Genomic DNA, 17,188 nt, shown 5'->3' with positions numbered 1-17,188 from the left:
AGTCAATGGGAGAATTCTCCTGGGAGTTGTAGCCCAGGGTGGGCTGAGGAACTGTTTGTGTGTGTTTGGCTTAGGTGTGGAGAATAATACTTTGTCTGGCAACAGACTCTGGGTGGGGCTGGCGATTTCCAAGCTTAGTGAGGAAGGCAGCGTCTTACAGGCACTTTTGTGTAACTCTGGCCATACCAAGGGACTGGGAATTCAGTGTCAATATTCACTGCCACTGCCAGGCCGCCTTACCCTGCCAGCGTGATGCAAAACGGCCTCTGTGTAGGTCAGAATCAGACCGACAAAAGCGAAGGAAAACAGTTGACAGTTCTCGTTCCCAGGTTAATCTGTCTACATGGCATGTATGTACAGTCAGGGAGGGAACGGCCTGAGCTGGCGATCTTTACCTGGGTAATTCTCCTCCACGTTAATGGTTGTGCTGCCAAAGTCTGCAGCTCTGGATCTGGCAAGTCAATATTGCAGGGAAAGTTTGTTGCGGGGGCAGGGGAGAGTCTGGGAACCGCTCCCATTAAAGCAGGTTTGTGCCTTTAAGAGGAAATTAAGGCCATCTAGCTCTGCTCAGAGGCGGTCTAATTGCCATGGTGCTTAAAAGGCGGTGGATCCGCTCTAGTTGAGGGCCCGATTTTCCTAAGAGCCCCATTCTCCTTTAAGCGTGTAGATGGAGAGAGGAAATGGGAGCTGCTGTTTGCTGAGCTTGCCTTAAAGTCAGACCCTGGGCTCCCACTGGAACCAGCTGGTGAACGTGTGCCAGTTGGGTCCATCTTTCTGCTCAGTCTACACAGAATAGAAAGCGGTTATGCCTGCAGACAGCGAATCTGGCTCTTCAGCTCTGACTGTACCAGTTGATGCTTTTCAGCTCACTCCATTCCTCGTGCATTGGCCAAATCAGCAGCTGTCGCACGCCCAGCACTCTTGGAAAATAACCCTCGTGCAGACCAGATCTTGGGCTAATCACTTAAACTTTCGCCTTCCTGTTTGGGGCGGGGAACACATTTTTATGATGTTTGTACAGTGCCTAGCACAGTGGGGCGCTGATCTTGGTTAGGGACTCGAAGTGCTGCCACAAGACAAATCATTCTACTTGTCCACTAGCTATTAAATAACAGCAAACAACTGCATATTAAATGGATGTAAAGCTGCTGGAGATCTCTGGCCAAACAGGGTTCTTATGGTACAAAATATTATATCTAACAAGGGAACCCAAAGTGCTCTTTCCCCTGCTGTTCATGTTGGAACACTGGGTGTTCACTTGGTGCCTGGCTTGTCTGGCACCACGCTGGGTAACAAGCAGTGGGCGCTGTGTGACCGTCTCTTTGTCAGACAGGCAAGATAAGACCGTCTGCTTAACTGGAGATTTCCAAGGTGCACTGGATTTTTAAAAAAAAAAAAGTTAATTACATGAAAATAATTCAAGTTCACATGGTCTCCTGTAGCTCAATCCATTTAAATTTCCCGACCACAGTGCCCGTGAGAGCTTGCCTTACAAACCCAGCATTGCTCTAAGACACAATCATCTTCCAACGAGCTATACAGACTTCTCATTGAAATCTCTTGTGTAGCACCCACCGAAAGAACCCTGCTGTAGAGGGGCTCGGCCGAGGCTCGTCCCTCTGTGGGGCTGTGGGGTTTCCCACCGCCTCACAATAGTTTGCTATGGGCCCAGGCGCTGGGTCAGGGTGGGCCACTAAACAGTCAGGAGCTCAGGGTTCTGAGCATCTAGTGCGAGGGGGAGACGGCCGCCCGTGAGTTGGGTGGCAGGGGGGATGCAGGCCCACCCACCCCACTGTGTCCCAGCCTGGGGCCCTAGCAGCGGCAGAAGACTCGCTGCTGTGTCAGTGGGGATCCTGACCACGACACACTGACATTGGTTCTGGCAGAGCTGCGGCCAGACCAGGGTCAACTGCCCCCGGGCTACTTCCGGACTCCCCTTCATAAGGTACCTGGGGTCAGGGGTTTCCAGCACCATCGGTTCCTCCAGGTAACTAGTGAAGGGTAGGCTCGACTGCTCCTCTTGGTAGCTAGCCATGGGTAGGCGGACAGGCATCTGGCCTCTCCGGTGGCTGGCTTTCAAGTGAGCTCTGCAGTTGGGCTTTTCTACTTCCTGTCCTGTGCTGTGACCTCTAGGGGGCAGGAGCAGGATCCACTGGCTCCGCCCAAGTTGGTGCTAGGAGAGACTTGTCCTTCAGCGGGGCTGTGGGGTATCCCACCGCCTCGCTACACCTGTTATCAGTAGTCAGAAGGGGAAGGAGAAAATGGTGCCACTGAAACAACACCCCTTCTCCCAAAATAGCTGGCGGCTTCTGCTGAAAAGGACAGCACTGAAATAAGGAGCAAATTGGCATTTTAGTTAGTCAGTAGGCTTCAGCATTAACCCACAATTTAGCTGAATGGGGCATCCACACCTCTTGAAACTACTGCTTTAGAAATATTGCTTCCTGAAGACTCAGGAAGTCAGCACTGTGGTAGATCAGGTTGGGGAAAGTTTCAACTATAAGGAGTTAGAATGTTTTAAAAATAAAAGCTTACAGTCTGCAAAAAGCTATGGGGTTGGCTAACTAACCACTGGCGCAGTGTGCTGGTCAGTATCGCATCAACCTCCCTCCTGCCTTCCATTCCTAAATGTGGGAGCCAGACGACATTTGACAAAAGCAGGGAATCTGTCAAAATACATGTAGCCATGACAGTCGATGACTGGGAATTCAGCAAGATGCCCAGTATACAGAATTTGGCTTTGTCATTTTCTCAAAAGGAGAGTCTCATCTGCTGGGGAAAGGCAGATATCCCCAGTGTCAGATGAGCCATGTTATCTCCTCCCCTTTCTTTATTTTTAGCTTGTATACTATTTTGGGTCCAATTCTGTGGTTGCAATATGAGGCCCTGAAATACAACATCTTCCACTACCCCCAGAATTCACTTTATACACCGAAATGTATGCACTATAATAACCCCACAGAAGTGTTTGCCACATCTCTCTTAATCCCAAGGGAGCAGATGACTTATCAAAAAGGTCAGTAAGATTTAGAACTTTGTTGCTGATGGGCTGTTCAAGGATTATAATAATTATTTGGATAATGGTAGCATGTAGAGTCTTTGTCTACGCTTGGGGCTGTATTAAACACTTCTTGTTGCAAAGATTTTACAATCTAAGGTCCCGAACTTGCAACCAACTATGCATGGGCAGAGCACTAGTGGCTTCCTCGTGGGTCTGTACTGGGTGCAGGAGCCCACCGTTCGCAGGACCAGGGCATAACTAGGTAAGACGGGCAAAGGAAGCATTTTCTCCATTTGCAGAGGAGGCGCTGACCAGAATAACTTGCTCAAGTTCGCCCAGCCGGGGATAGAACTCACAAATAACAGTTCTGTGCTTTAACCACTAGGCAAGGTGTCCTTTCTTTTTTGGGAGGGTGAGGGTGGTAGGGATAAGTTTTAATTTGTCTAAAACTTGTTTCTTCAGGAGTTATAAAAGTGACTAGCTTATGAAATGACCTCATTCAAGCAATTGTATAAAATACTCCTTAGCATATTTTACTTTGGTTTTTAAAGAGTTAGCCTATGATTGTACTCTAAGCATTTTATTTTTACTACAGTGTTAATTTGCCAGGTCAATGTGGTTAGGAATGCATTTGCTATGCTTGTAAATAAAACTTTTTTTTTGAAAGGTGACAAAAGCATTACTGGAGTGGAGAGCTTCCTGGAAATTGGACATTGTATTTTGGTAACCGTTTGTTTTGGCAATTGTGTTTTCAAAGCAGATTCTCTTGGAGGTTAAATTTTGACTGTAGGGCAGAGTCTGCTTGTTTTGCAGTGGTTCTCAACCAGGGGTGGTACACATACTCCTGCAGGTACATAGAGGTCTTCCAAGGGTAGATCAACTCATAGAATCGTAGAATATCAGGGTTGGAAGGGACCTCAGGAGGTATCTAGTCCAACCCCCTGCTCAAAGCAGGCCCAATCTCCAACTAAATCATCCCAGCCAGGGCTTTGATATCTGCCTCATTTTACAACAAGCTACATAAAAAGCACTAGTGAAGTCACTACAAACTTTAATGTTATACTGACAACAACCTGTTTATACAGGGGTGGCTCCAGGCACCAGCACACCAAGCGCGTGCCTGAGGTGACAAGCCATGGGGGACGCTCTGCCGGTTGCCGTGAGGGCAGCAGTCAGGCTGCCTTCGGCGGCATGCCTGCGGGAGGTCCGCTGATCCCACGGTTTCGGCAGCAATTCGGCGGCGTGTATGCCAGACACAGGACCGCAGGCAAGCTGCCAAATCCGCGTTACCAGGGGGCCGCCTGCAGGCATGCCACCGAAGGCTGCCTGACTACCGTGCTTGGGGTGGCAAAATACATAGAGCCGCCCCAGGCTCTATATGCTATAAGCTGAAATGTAAGTACAATATTTATATTCCAATTAATTTATTGTATAATTATATTGCAAAAATGCTGAGTTTGTGGGCATGTGGATGGAGACGACAAATATTATGGCACAGCACTAATGATATTTTAATGCCACTTTAAACCATTTGATTTTCATACAGGCTGAGTGACCACCGCTCCCACCAGCCATGTTTCAGAATGTTTCCGTTTTGGAGATGAGTCCGTACTGCTGGATCCAGTTCTGGGATCCAAACGCTGCAAAACTCAAAGTGTTAAGTGCTGGGATTCTGACACAGGGGGGCCTCTAGTTGCCCCCATCACTACCACCCAATAGCACTGGTGTGCTGGAGAGCTAACCAGGGAATGCTAAGATCTGGAAATGCTCCAGTGTAACAAACCAGTGTCATCCCTAAACGTGTGTCTTTCCCCATCTCTGTATGTCTTTCTGAACATTCGCATAATCTAACAGAAACAAATCACCATAGGACAGAGCCCATTTTGCTCTTAGCCTGATGAGACAGCAAATGTGAAAAATTGGGACAGGGGGTGGGGGGTAATGGGCACCTATATAAGACACAGCCCCCAAAAATCAGGACTGTCCCTATAAAAATCAGGACATCTGGTCACCCTAGCCTTCCTGAATTTCTGTGCACTTAGGTGTGCAGAGCATCCATTGGATGCAAATTTAAAGCCTATTGCATGGCATGTAACTCCTGGGCATAGTCAGCTACAGTATGGTTCTCTTAAAACAAGAATGTGGCATCTACATGTTTGTAGAGGGGACTTGAATCTTGTCACACCTCTGTGCTCTATGTGGCATGCAGAAGAAGGGGCAGAGAGAAGTCAAAGAAGCAGGCCACATATCCCACATGGCAGCTGGTATCCAGGCCTGCAGAGTCTTGTTCTGATTTGCCCAGCACCTAGCCTGGTAAGGGCAGAACGGTGCTACACACGCTTAGCAGGGTTTGAGAGCCATTGGAAATTTTTCATTGAATCTTTGCTTTGATGAAAAATTGCGGTTCGGACAAAGTGAGAAATTGCATGAAAAGTGTCTGGAAAATAGATTTGAAAAAAAAAATTGAACTTTTTTGTTAGAAAACCAATCATTCTGGCAGACAACCAAATGGTTTTGCTAATGGTGTTTATCTGAAAAAGTCCCACAACCCCCCTCCAAAAAAAAAAGAGAATATTGGAGAAAAATTGCCAGAAAACTTTTAGGTTTTGGTAGAAAATCTTCAGTTTTGGGGCTATTTGATTTTTCTGAGTTAAAAATCCAAATGTTCACTGGGAATGGGACCCACTTCCCAAATAGCTTTAGTTAATAGAGCAGAAGCTCAGGTCCTTGAGGCAATTTGGGATACGTGGGAAGATCCATTCTGTATTGGACTATTGTTCTATCTTGGCTCAAACTTTGCATTTTCCCACTAGCTATTGGCTCACACTAAAATCCCAAATCCACCATCCACAAGTTTTGGAGACAGATCCAAACTGTGTGGCTTGGGGTCTTGTCTTGGCAACGCTTAGATATATGGTCCTTAATATATTTAGCTGGAAATCTGATTCACCATAATGAGGAAGAGGAGCGGCAGTGGTTAGCATGGGTCGTGGCAGACCTAGGTCCAATGCCTGCTCTGCTGCAAACATCCTGTGAGAACTTGAGCAAGTTGGCTTAGCGTCTCTGCCTCAGGTTTTCCCCATCCGTACAGTGGGAGTAATAGCACTACTTTGCCTCACAGGGAGGTTGTGAGGCTAAAAAAATGAAAGGTTGGGAGCAGCCCACACCCTACAGTGGTGGGGACCAGATAAGTATCTAATCTGTCAGTGGTACAAAATGTGCTCTGTTAGAATTAACTCCATATTTGAGTTGCTTAATGTGCAGCACTGAAATTGCCTGCGGCTTGTTCCACCGAGTGCGGGGACAGTAGTAACAACATTACACAAGTGAAAATCAGCTCAAGGAAGGTGTTTCTGCCCCATGATTGCTGGGTCTGTGTCCAGCCCCTGCCGGGACTGGGAGGCTGGCACAAGGAAAAGCAACAAAGCTAATGAGTAAATGCCGCTGTCCTTGCCTCACTTCTGTTTGCTCCCCTCTCTCCCCGCAGCAAGTTGCATCTTGGTGAGGTTACATCCCAGCTTTGGCTAACTTCCATCCTGTGTCTCCTCGTCAGTCATTCAGGATCATCCAAGTTAGCCCAGCCAGTTGGATCGGAGTAGCGGCTCTCTGGCGGCACATAGTGTTTGAATTTCCAGTGGCCGCCCCAGACGAAGGGATATAGGATGCTTCCGCTTCACTGATGTTTGAGAAATATTGAGAGTGGCAAATTCCTCCTCTGGGGAGTCTGTTCAGCCACGTGCTCCCCCCCCCCCCAAGAGCCAATGCATGAGTAGCTCCTTCGAGAGATCCGTGATGGGTAACGCTCCTCTAGGGCACAAGCCCAGCAAGATCTTGAGCTCTCCGGCACAGGGCTGGTTTCACAAAGGTACTTAGGAGCCTGAGTGTCTCTTTAGGTGCCAAAGGCCAACAGCTTGGCACCACAGACCTTCACAAAATCACAGCTCAGCTACCACCTAACCCTGGAGGTGCCTATGTTTACGCCAGTGGCATTTGCAAAGGCAGCTAAATCCTGATACCACCAGAGGGCTAAAAAGCTGCTCGGAGCCCGCGCTCATGCCTAAACTCCAATGGGATTCTCCAGCTAGGAGTCCCTCAGCTGATCTCGCCTGCAGGTCCAAATCCAGTAGATCTGCTCCAAGCGCACCAGACCCACACACAAGCCAGTCAGGCAGCAGTGTGTGTCTGTGTCGATCAGTATCCAGTAACCCAGTGGCCAGGGCACTCACCGCGCATGTAGGAGACCCAGGTTTGAAGCCCTGCTCTGCCCAATCTGGAGGGAGGGCTTTAACCTGACTTTCCCACCTATCCTGTGAGCACCCTGTGATATGGATGCGTGGGGGGGGGAGCTTTTCTCTCTTTGCTTTTTCTTGAGAAAGGGCTCAGCTTGTTTAGGCATTTAACCCCCAGAGAGGGTTCACAGCTGAGGATCCAGAGTGGAGACAGACCCCGCCCTCTGGCCTGTCACTCAAGTGCCTGAGACCCAGACCAATGGGAGTTAGGCACCTGGCTCGCTTTGTGGATCTAGGGCCTGTCCTTTTCCTCTGCATTTCACTTTGAGCGTTCGTAGGCTGCTCCCTGCTCAGCACGTTCGCTTCTGAGAACCCGTGTAAGGTGCCCAACTTTCACCATGCGATGCGTGAGGAGCCCTGGCACCTAGCAATTCGCTACCTAGGCCTACTGTGAATCTAGCCCTAAGTGCTCTCGACTCCATTGGAGTCGGTGAGGCTTGTGGGTAAGGTGACCAGACGTCCTGATTTTATAGAGATAGTCCCGATTTTTGGTCTTTTTCTTATATAGGCTCCTATTACCCACCCCTTCCCCACCCCCGTCCCGATTTTTCACACTTGCTGTCTGGTCACCCTACTTGCAGGTGCTCCACACAAGCTGGGATCAACAATTCAGGGCCTGAGCCTGCAGTGTGCTCATCCCTCGCAGGGAGTTGAGGGTGCAGAGTATGTTCCAAGGGGCACGTGGCCCCTTTCTGGATGAGGCTTCTAGACCAAATCTAAACCAAGGTGGCTTGAATCGAAAGCAACTGATTGGTCAGGCAGAGGGCTCTGGTTTGAATGAAGCTGAAGCTTAGCACAGAGACAGGGTGAAAGCAGAACCCGGATCCACACCATGCTGAGTTTTGCGTCCCAACTCCGACCGAGCCAACATGAACACATCAGCCTTTGGTTCAATGTAACCCATTTCCTCCAGTCCTCTCCCTTTGTGTGTTTAAAATCAAAGCCGCCAAAACAAGAGTGAACACAAACCCAGAAGCCCAAGGGCCTAATGACCAAGGGGCATTAGAGACTGGCACAAACTGAATTTCAGTGCTATTGCTGGAGTTCAAATAGAGTTTAAACCCTGCGTGGCATCTCACGGTCTTTTCAGACCGCAGACTCATGTCAGCTCTGGCAACACAGGCTCTCTCACAGCCCAGCGGCTAGAGCTGTCCCTTCCCCGCAGATATGCTAGAGGTTTGATGAGGATCCGCCATTATATTACCAGGCAGGGAAGGCAGCAGCATTCTGGGCTGCAGTTGGGTATTTCTGGGTCTTTCCAAGGGGCAGTTCAGAATCTAGGCAATGCAATCTTATTTATTTATAACCCGTTACTAATTCCTTGGGCTATGGACACTGCCATTCTCAGTCACATCTTTGCTAGACTTTTTCAGCTCAGAGTCACTGGCTCGCTCAAGGTACAGAACGCGTTTGTAAATACTAGTCAGGATGTTCCCCTCACACTTGATGCGGGTGGCATGTGGTTGTAGTTTACTGTCAGCTGATCCCTCAAGATAGGATTTTGCATCAAAAGAGCTACTGGAGACAAGGCAGTAGTAGCTTTTATCTCCATGTAGCTAGTTGGGGTCAACCCTGTTGCCCACCCTTCATCTATCAGGAGCTTACTACATTGGGGTAAAAAAATAAAGCCCCGTGCCTTGTCTCTATGTGGAATTTACATTGAAGTAGCGATCTCTGCGTAAATGCACCTCTTCTTGCAGTGAAGACATAGCACCAAGTAAACCACAAACATGCAGAGCCTTGATTAGATGTGTGGGGAGTGTCCATACTAGACACTAGACTAGACTACAAACATGTTAAGTACCATTGCCCCCTTGGTCCCCGCGGGGTGGAAATTTTCAGGGTCTGGCAAGTCTCTTGCGGTTAGGAAAAGAAACTGACGATAGGTATTTGTTTGGTTGGATCCTATTTTGTTTACAAAGGCGGCACACACACAGTTTGCTTGTTTCCCTGAACACAATAGAAACAAACAGCAAGCAGTTTCCTGGCTTTCAGTTTCCAAGCCTACCTCTCCAGCAATTCCAGGCCACAAGGAGAGCTCTCTCTGCCCCCCCACACAACTGCTTCTCTTGCTGACACACATATACATGCATGCACTCTTGGGCCTAGCCTCTGTGTTTGCAATCGGGGAAGTCCACATGGCTCAGCTTCTGATCTTGCCTTTGACTTGGGCGGTGGCTTCTACTGTGGCCATGTATCTTGTGACATAAAAGGGCTTAATTGCTCCTTCTCTTGAGCCTGGAAGAAAGGTGCTTTGCACATGCTTTGGCTTTAATCAGAGCTGTGATTTTATGTAGATCAAAGATAATTAACATCCTCTACATAACAGTATTTTGAATTTCCTGGCAGTCTATTTACAGGAGGCAGATACTCATTCAAGGACCACACTAAACCAATTGAAGTCTAATGTTTAAACTCCCATTGACTTCAGTGGTCCTAAGAAAGAGAATGGGAGTTGCAGAAAAAATGCATGACACCTATGTAAAGTGCTGTCTTGCCAGTGCTGAGAAGCGCTGTCCTCTGTTTGTTCTCATTGGGTTCAATCAATGCAGTAAATGCTGATTTTTTTTTAACAGCTAAGTACAAGGGGGAGATGGCCAAGGTGTTCCTATAACTCTGGCAATCCTGACAGCCAAAGTGGCTCATATGGGGTGTGAGCGGGCAGGGTGCATAGAATCATAGAATATCAGGGTTGGAAGGACCTCAGGAGGTCAACTAGTCCAACCCCCTGATCAAAGCAGGACCAATCCTCAGTGCAACTGTAACCTGCACAGGGGGCAAAGAAGCCTGAGTATAAGGGAAGCACTAAATCTGTCACGGGATGAGTGGAACTTGAGAAAGAGAGTTAGGTTTCTGGAGGGATCTGGTTTTGCGGGGCACCAGGGGCTTAGCAATGCATGCTGGGGCTAGGCTGCTGGTGCACAAACACCGGAGCTTGGGCATGTAACAGTGGCCTCTTAGGCATGTTTGATAAAGTCTTGTCTTTTGCATCTGTGCCTGTCTTCCTCCTCCTTTATTGTTAATGACACCCCTGGCCCTGGTCAGACCTTACTTACAAACTGTGAACCAATTTGAGCTAGAATCACTGCAAGCCGATAAACCGGGCAGCTCCTGGTGCCCTTTCGGTCACTTTTCAGAGGACCTGAGCATTTTTGACGTTGAACATCAGTATTTCTTTCCGCGAGCTGGTGGATCTTCTGCTCTTCCTGAGGCATGAGGTTAAATAAGTCTCTTAACTTGAATCCTGGCTGGTCCAACTGCAGATGCTCTTTTTGTCTAATTCTTCCCTGAATGGTGTCAAGTGTTTGATGAGATCCTTCAGCAGTGAGTCCTACAGGCTAATCATGTACAGGACTTGTACTTGTACTACAAAATTGTGCCAATCTGAACTATCCTGGTACAATTTTGAAGTAATACAATTCCCCTATAAAGCCAGGGCAGCTTATTCCTTTTCTATGTGGTTTTAACCACACTAAGGTAAAAGGCAAAGCCACATCTTTGTCCGGCCTGACTATTTTGGAACAAAATTGCACCAAGCAAAATTTGACTGGTTTCACTTTCAAGTGTTGATGAGGTCTTAACGGGTGGCCCTTCTGCAGCAATAGTGTTAGGCTGTACCAAAAAGACGAGCCAGGAAAAACAGGGTGGGCGTTGGATGAGAGGGAGAAAATAAGAGAGAAGGGACTGTAGGGGGCTGGGGGGGACCAATTCCACTGGGCCCACACTGCTTTTGCTCTGAAACTTTTTTGCCAGAGTAGACCTGTTGGCAAATACTTGGATATTATGATCTATGAAAAAGCTAAAATCAACCAACCCACCAAACAACCGTTTTTCATTGACGTTTTTTGGATTTTGATTTTTTTTTTAATCCCGCTGTTTTTGTTGCTCAACAAATTTGACAACAGTGGGTTTTTTTCTTGCAAACATCTCCATTTCATCCCAAAGGCATTTAAAACAAAACACAACAAACTTCAAACAGCTGACCCAAAGTCCACTGAAGTCAATGGGAGTTGTTCCATTAGGATATGTTGTCTACTGAAGTGTAGAAAGCAGCCAGCAAAACAGGTCCTTTTCGTAGCCCGCTGGGCTACTGGGGCCACAGGATAGATGTAGCTGCTTCCCAGCTCTGGTCCTTACTTTTACAAAGGATCCTGGATCCCCAAGGCGGTTTTCATGTCTCCATGCCAGGGCAGAGCTCCATTTGTTGTGGAGGAAAGTGGCGTTCCATTGAGGCCAGTCGGGATTCATTTGCTTTGTTGTGCAATTAAATAATCATTGTTGGTTTAATCCTTTAATAAACTTCCCTGGGACACGGAACAATCATGTGGTGCCCTATGGCTTTCTCAGCCTTGTCTCAGACATCTGCTGCCAGCTACACTCAGGAGACCCGAGAAAGCGCTGGGAGAGGTAATTGTCTACCTTAATCTCCTTTCAAAGATGTCTTTGATGGGAATTGAATTCTGATGAAAGACTGCTGGGTTGGCAGCCTTGGAGATGGGATGTTCTCTGTCAGTCCCATGGGAGAGGTACAGGGGGGGGGGTCATCTGCGCTAATGCACCATGCCACCCATGGCGCAAGCCCTGATCTTGTTGAATCGGTATTTTGGGATGAGAGGGGGAGAGTTTCCAACCAGGGCCTGAGATCTAAAGCCCAGTGTTGGCACGCTAGAGTGTGGGAGATGGGAGAGGACAGCTAGAGAGAAGAGCAGGACATTGGGAGAACAGAGCCATGGGTGCATGCAAAGTCTTGAAAGCAAGAGGATCTGGAAGTAGAGATGCAAAGCAGGATGCTGGCGAGCGAGTGGGAGCAATGTTTTGGCTAGATGGGAATGGGAGGCAGGGAGCCCACTCAACTACAGGCTCTCTCATGTACTGATCATCCGATAGCAAGAGCAGATTAAACATTGATCGTTTTCAAGAACAAGACAGCCCTGGCACTACAAGGGGTGAGTGCAGCTGTGTTCAATCCACCCCGGGGATCCTGCCTCTTGGCATAACTTCTGCTGGGTCTACACTTCTCTCCACCTGCTTTCCCTTTGTTCCAAGGCAGGAACAACCATGCATAAGTGCCGGTTAATCAGTTTGGGTTGGACGCCGCGTTTGCTCTTTGTCTCTGTGTTCTTTGCAGGCAGGGGCATGCCGGCCTCCATTCTTGGATAAATGCTTTAATTAAAGCAGGCTTGGTACAGAGAGGGCTCTCAGCAGCTGTGTTCCCCACACAGCCAGGGTGTGGCTGGGTGACAGAGCAGATGAATCTGCCTGAGCATTAACTAAACCTTGTAAACATCCCGGGAAGTTAGTGGAAAGAGATCCACTGAATTCAATGGATGTAGGATCAGATGCTTTGTTCGAGAAAGAACGTGATAATTCTTGAAGGCTTTGCTGGGGCTGGTAGCAAAGAGAGAGGCAAAGACTCTTAGCCTATTAGATGTGCGTGGATGTTTATTGCAAACCCATGAACGGCAAGAGCACGTCGAAACTAATGTTTCAAGTGCCTTTGAGCCTATGGTTATGGTAGCTTTGGCGTATGAGCCCCCAGGGACCGGTGCAGCAAAGGATGACCTTGTTACCCCCGTCTATGCATGTACCCAAAGCCCTTTTAGTCTCCAAGGCAACAAAATATTCCATGAGGCTTGGCTTTGCAAAGTTGCAGCTGAAGTTCTCTTGCCTGAGGTGCCATGGGACCCTTGTAACAACCAAATGTGGGCTGGCATGCCACTATGCACCATAGCTGAAAGGTGGCATCGTGGGTATCACAACGCCCCCTAGTGCCATGCTGGGGCCTTGGTTTAACAGCGACTTAGAAGAACGAGCACCACATGTGGAGTTTGCAGCACCTAGCCATTCCCTGGGGGGTATCTCCTACCCAAGCCGTTCCCTGGGGGGTATCTCCTACCTTGTCTATCCTAGACAAGGCCTGACCCTGGGTTTGGCTTGACAGGTCCCAAGCTATTGAGCTTGTGTAAATCAGTGTAGCTCGTTTGCCCCAGGAGTGTGGCTCTGGGGAAGATTCAATAGCAAGTGGTGATGCGTTTATTGGTTTCTTTGCAGTCTCCTCCGGTGGCCGTTCAGGAAGCCGTGGAGGTAGCTTTAGATGCTGGGTATCGGCACGTCGACTGTGCTTATTTTTACCAGAACGAGGCCGAGATCGGAGCAGCCTTTCAAAAGAAGTTCGGGGAAGGGAAGCTGAAGAGAGATGAGCTTTATGTGGTGAGCAAGGTGAGCCCCGTTTTCCTTCCAAACAGAAGCCCAAGATTGCCAATTCTTTCTAAGTTACCCCAAGACTTGGGATACTGGGTGTTGTTTTTTTCTCATGGCCTCTGCTCCGGGATTCATGATAGGGTGAAAATTTCAGCCTCTGATAAATAAAAAACAATTTCCTAGCCCTCTTGGTTATTCACAGAAGCTGCAAAATGAGACCCCCTAAAGGCCAGAAGGCAAATAAGACCCTATGGTTTTTAAGCCAATCTCATGGATTCTGGGGGGGCCTGCTTTGAGCAGGAGGTTGGACTAGATGACCTCCTGAGGTCCCTTTCAACCCTGATAGTCTATGATTCTATGACTCATGAAGGCTTGATGTTGGCTGTGCTGTATGCCTTGTGGATTGAAACACAATTGTCAAAGAGCTGCCACTCCCAGTGCAGAACAATTTTATTAAACTTTATAACTTATCAGAAATGATCAAAAATGGACAATGGAACAGGTTTCAGCTGGAAAATGCAATTTTGTTGACATCTAAACCATTCTGCAGAAACATCTCAATTTTGGTGAAATTGTGATGGAAAAATGTCAACACATATCGTTTTGACTTTCTTGTTTCATTTAACTTCCACTTGCATATTTTTGTGTGGTTCCAGATTGTATTATTTTGTCCTTAGCAAAATGAAAAGTTTCAATGTTTCCAAATAGAAAATTTTCAGAATTTTCACCCTACTAGAAATAACAATTGGTTGGAATTTTCCACAGGATTCAAATTCCATTTTTTGCCCAGTAGTGCTCCATGTTCTTATATGCCATTCGATAGTTAATAGAATTAGTGCTATCTACATATACACAAACATCTCACTTTTGTGGAGCACACCCATAGCTACTATAGAATCACAGAAATGTCAGATGTCAGCCTGGAAGGGACCCCAAGAAGTCATCAAGTCCAGTCCCTTACACTGAAGCAGGACCAGGTATCCTTGACTATCCCTGACCAGTTTTGTCCAACCTGGTCTTAAAAACCTCCAGCAAGGGGATTTCACGACCTCCCTTGGAAGCCTGTTCCAGAGCTTAACAACCCATAGAGTTAGAAAGGTTTTCCTAATATCTAACCTAAATCCCCTCTGCCAACGGTTTAACCCATTACTTTTTGTCCTACCTCCAATGAACATGGAGAACAATTGATCACAGTCGTCTTACCTACATGCCTCCAGCTTTCATCCAGACCACACCACTCGATCCATTGTCTACAGCCAAGCTCTACGATACAATCGCATTTGCTCCAACCCCTCAGACAGAGACAAACACCTACAAGATCTCTATCAAGCGTTCTTACAAATACAATACCCACCTGCTGAAGTGAAGAAACAGGTTGACAGATCCAGAAGAGTACCCAGAAGTCACCTACTACAGGACAGGCCCAACAAAGTAACAGAACGCCACTAGCCATCACCTTCATCCCCCAACTAAAACCTCTTCAGTGCATCATCAAGAATCTACGACCTATCCTGAAGGATGGTCCATCATTCTCACAGATCTTGGGAGACAGGCCAGTCCTTGCTTACAGACAACCCCCAAACCTGAAGCGAATACTCACCAGCAACCACACAGCACACAACAAAAACACTAACCCAGGAAGCTATCCTTGCCACAAAGCCCGTTGCCAACTCTGTCACATATCTATTCAGGGGATACCATCATAGGACCTAATCACATCAGCCACATCAGAGGCTCATTCACCTGCACATCTACCAATGTGATATATGCCATCATGTGTCAGCAATGTCCCTCTGCCATGTACATTGGCCACACCGGACAGTCTCTACATAAAAGAATGAATGAACACAAATCAGACATCAAGAATTATAACATTCAAAAACCAGTTGGAGAACACTTCAATCTCCCTAGCCATTCAATTACAGACCTAGAAGTTGCAATATTACAACAAAAAAACTTCAAAAACAGACTCCAGCGAGAGACTGCTGAATTGGAATTAATTTGCAAAACAGACACCATTAAATTAGGCTTAAATAAAGACTGGGAGTGGATGGGTCATTACACAAAGTAAAACTATTTCCCCATGTTTATTTCCCCCCCACCCACTGTTCCTCACAACTTCTTGTCAACTGCTGCAAATGGAGCATTTTAATTACCACTACAAAAAGTTTTTCTCTCTCCTGCTAGTCACTCTCATTAGAGTGTGTATGGTAACACCCCTTGTTTCATGTTCTCTGATATATATATCTTCCTACTTTATTTTCCACTACATGCATCCGATGAAGCGAGCTGTAGCCCATGGAACCTTATGCTCAAATAAATTTGTTTGTCTCTAAGGTGCCACAAGGACTCCTGTTCTTTTTGTGGATACAGACTAACATGGCTGCTACTCTGAAACCAGTCCTTTTTATTACCGCCCTTCACGTATTTCAAGACTGGTATCGGGCCCCCCTCAGACGTCTTTTCTCAAGACTAAGCTATACTTATGATATTATCTAAGACTGTTTATGATGCAAGTAACAAAGGCCCACGGTAGGTGCCCACAACAAACAATAAGCGGCAATGGAATGCTAAATAGAAAAGATTCCCAAGCTGGGTGTACCTGAGAGCTGATTGGTCACATGGTGCTAGCTCCTCCTCCTGGTTTCTTGCTGAGAAGAGCAGACCAATAGGAGCAGGGACATGAAATGAAGAGCAACATTTGACTTGTTGCTCTAAGGCCTGGAGGGAACACATCATTTGTATAGAGAAAAATGCTGGGGAAAGGGATGTCAGTTTTGCTCTTAGAGAAGAAGGATGGTGCTGGGGTGAAGCCACTGGCCTGGGATTCAGGAGATCTGGCTTTGGTTCCTGGCTCTGTCACACCCTCCCTATCTGTGTGCCTCGGTTCCCCATCAATACAGCTCATTATACTCCCATTCTCCTACTCTGTCTGACCATGCCCCCATATCACAGAGGCAGCCTGGTCCCATAGAACAGACAGTGGATTGGGAGTCTAGAAACCTGGGCTCTATCCCTAACTCTGACACTGACCCGCTGTGTGACCTGGAGTAATTCCCCTCCCCTCCATGTTTCTCCTCCCACCCTGGGTCTGTCTCTTGTATTTAGACTGAGCTCTGCAGAGCAGGTACTGCCTCTCTGTATAGTGTCCAGCATAAAGGACCCTCATTTTGGTTAGGTGCTCCTGGAATACAACTAATAATGCAATTATCTTCTCTGGGCAGCTGTGGAACATCTTCCACGCCCCGCAGGATGTGAAGCCGGCTTTCCTGAAAAGCCTGACAATGCTGAACCTGGATTACCTGGATCTCTATCTCATGCACTCTCCAATGGGCTTTCCGGTAAGGTGGATTCTCTCTGAGCTTATGGCATTTATTTCCCTTTCTTCCCCCTAGCCATACAGCAGTTTACACGGCGATGAGTCAGTGCAGGACAGAACTGGGTTTCCATTTTTAATTGTCAAGAGGCAAAACAAGGAAGGCTGGGTTGTCCCTCCGTGGCAGGTCGATAGCTCCTGAGTGAGTTGTCTGGTTTCCTTTTGCGTTTCTAGGAAGCATGTTCTAGTGGCTAATGTGCAAAGCTGGGACTCAGGATTACTAGGTTCAGCTCCAAGTTTAACTACAGACTTACAACGTGACCTCGGGTGAGTCACTTGATAGACCCTGGGCCTGTTCTTCCTGTGTCACATGGAACTAAC

At 47.4% G+C, this 17,188-nt stretch overlaps 1 protein-coding gene across 1 annotated transcript in view; it reads left to right on the top strand.

Moving 5' to 3' along the window:
* Positions 1-17,188, top strand: part of LOC115645011 (1,5-anhydro-D-fructose reductase-like) — a 63,662-nt gene that overhangs the window by 38,178 nt on the left and 8,296 nt on the right. The window contains exons 5-6 of the mRNA XM_030549423.1: positions 13,342-13,509; positions 16,716-16,832. Coding sequence (XP_030405283.1) covers positions 13,342-13,509; positions 16,716-16,832 — 285 coding nt within the window. The remainder of the gene's footprint in view (positions 1-13,341; positions 13,510-16,715; positions 16,833-17,188) is intronic.

This window comes from Gopherus evgoodei, chromosome 2 (genome assembly GCF_007399415.2).
Source record: "Gopherus evgoodei ecotype Sinaloan lineage chromosome 2, rGopEvg1_v1.p, whole genome shotgun sequence".
NCBI lineage: Eukaryota > Metazoa > Chordata > Testudines > Testudinidae > Gopherus > Gopherus evgoodei.
The sequence above is the reverse complement of the archived record's forward strand: the minus strand, read 5'-3'. Positions and strand labels throughout refer to the sequence as shown.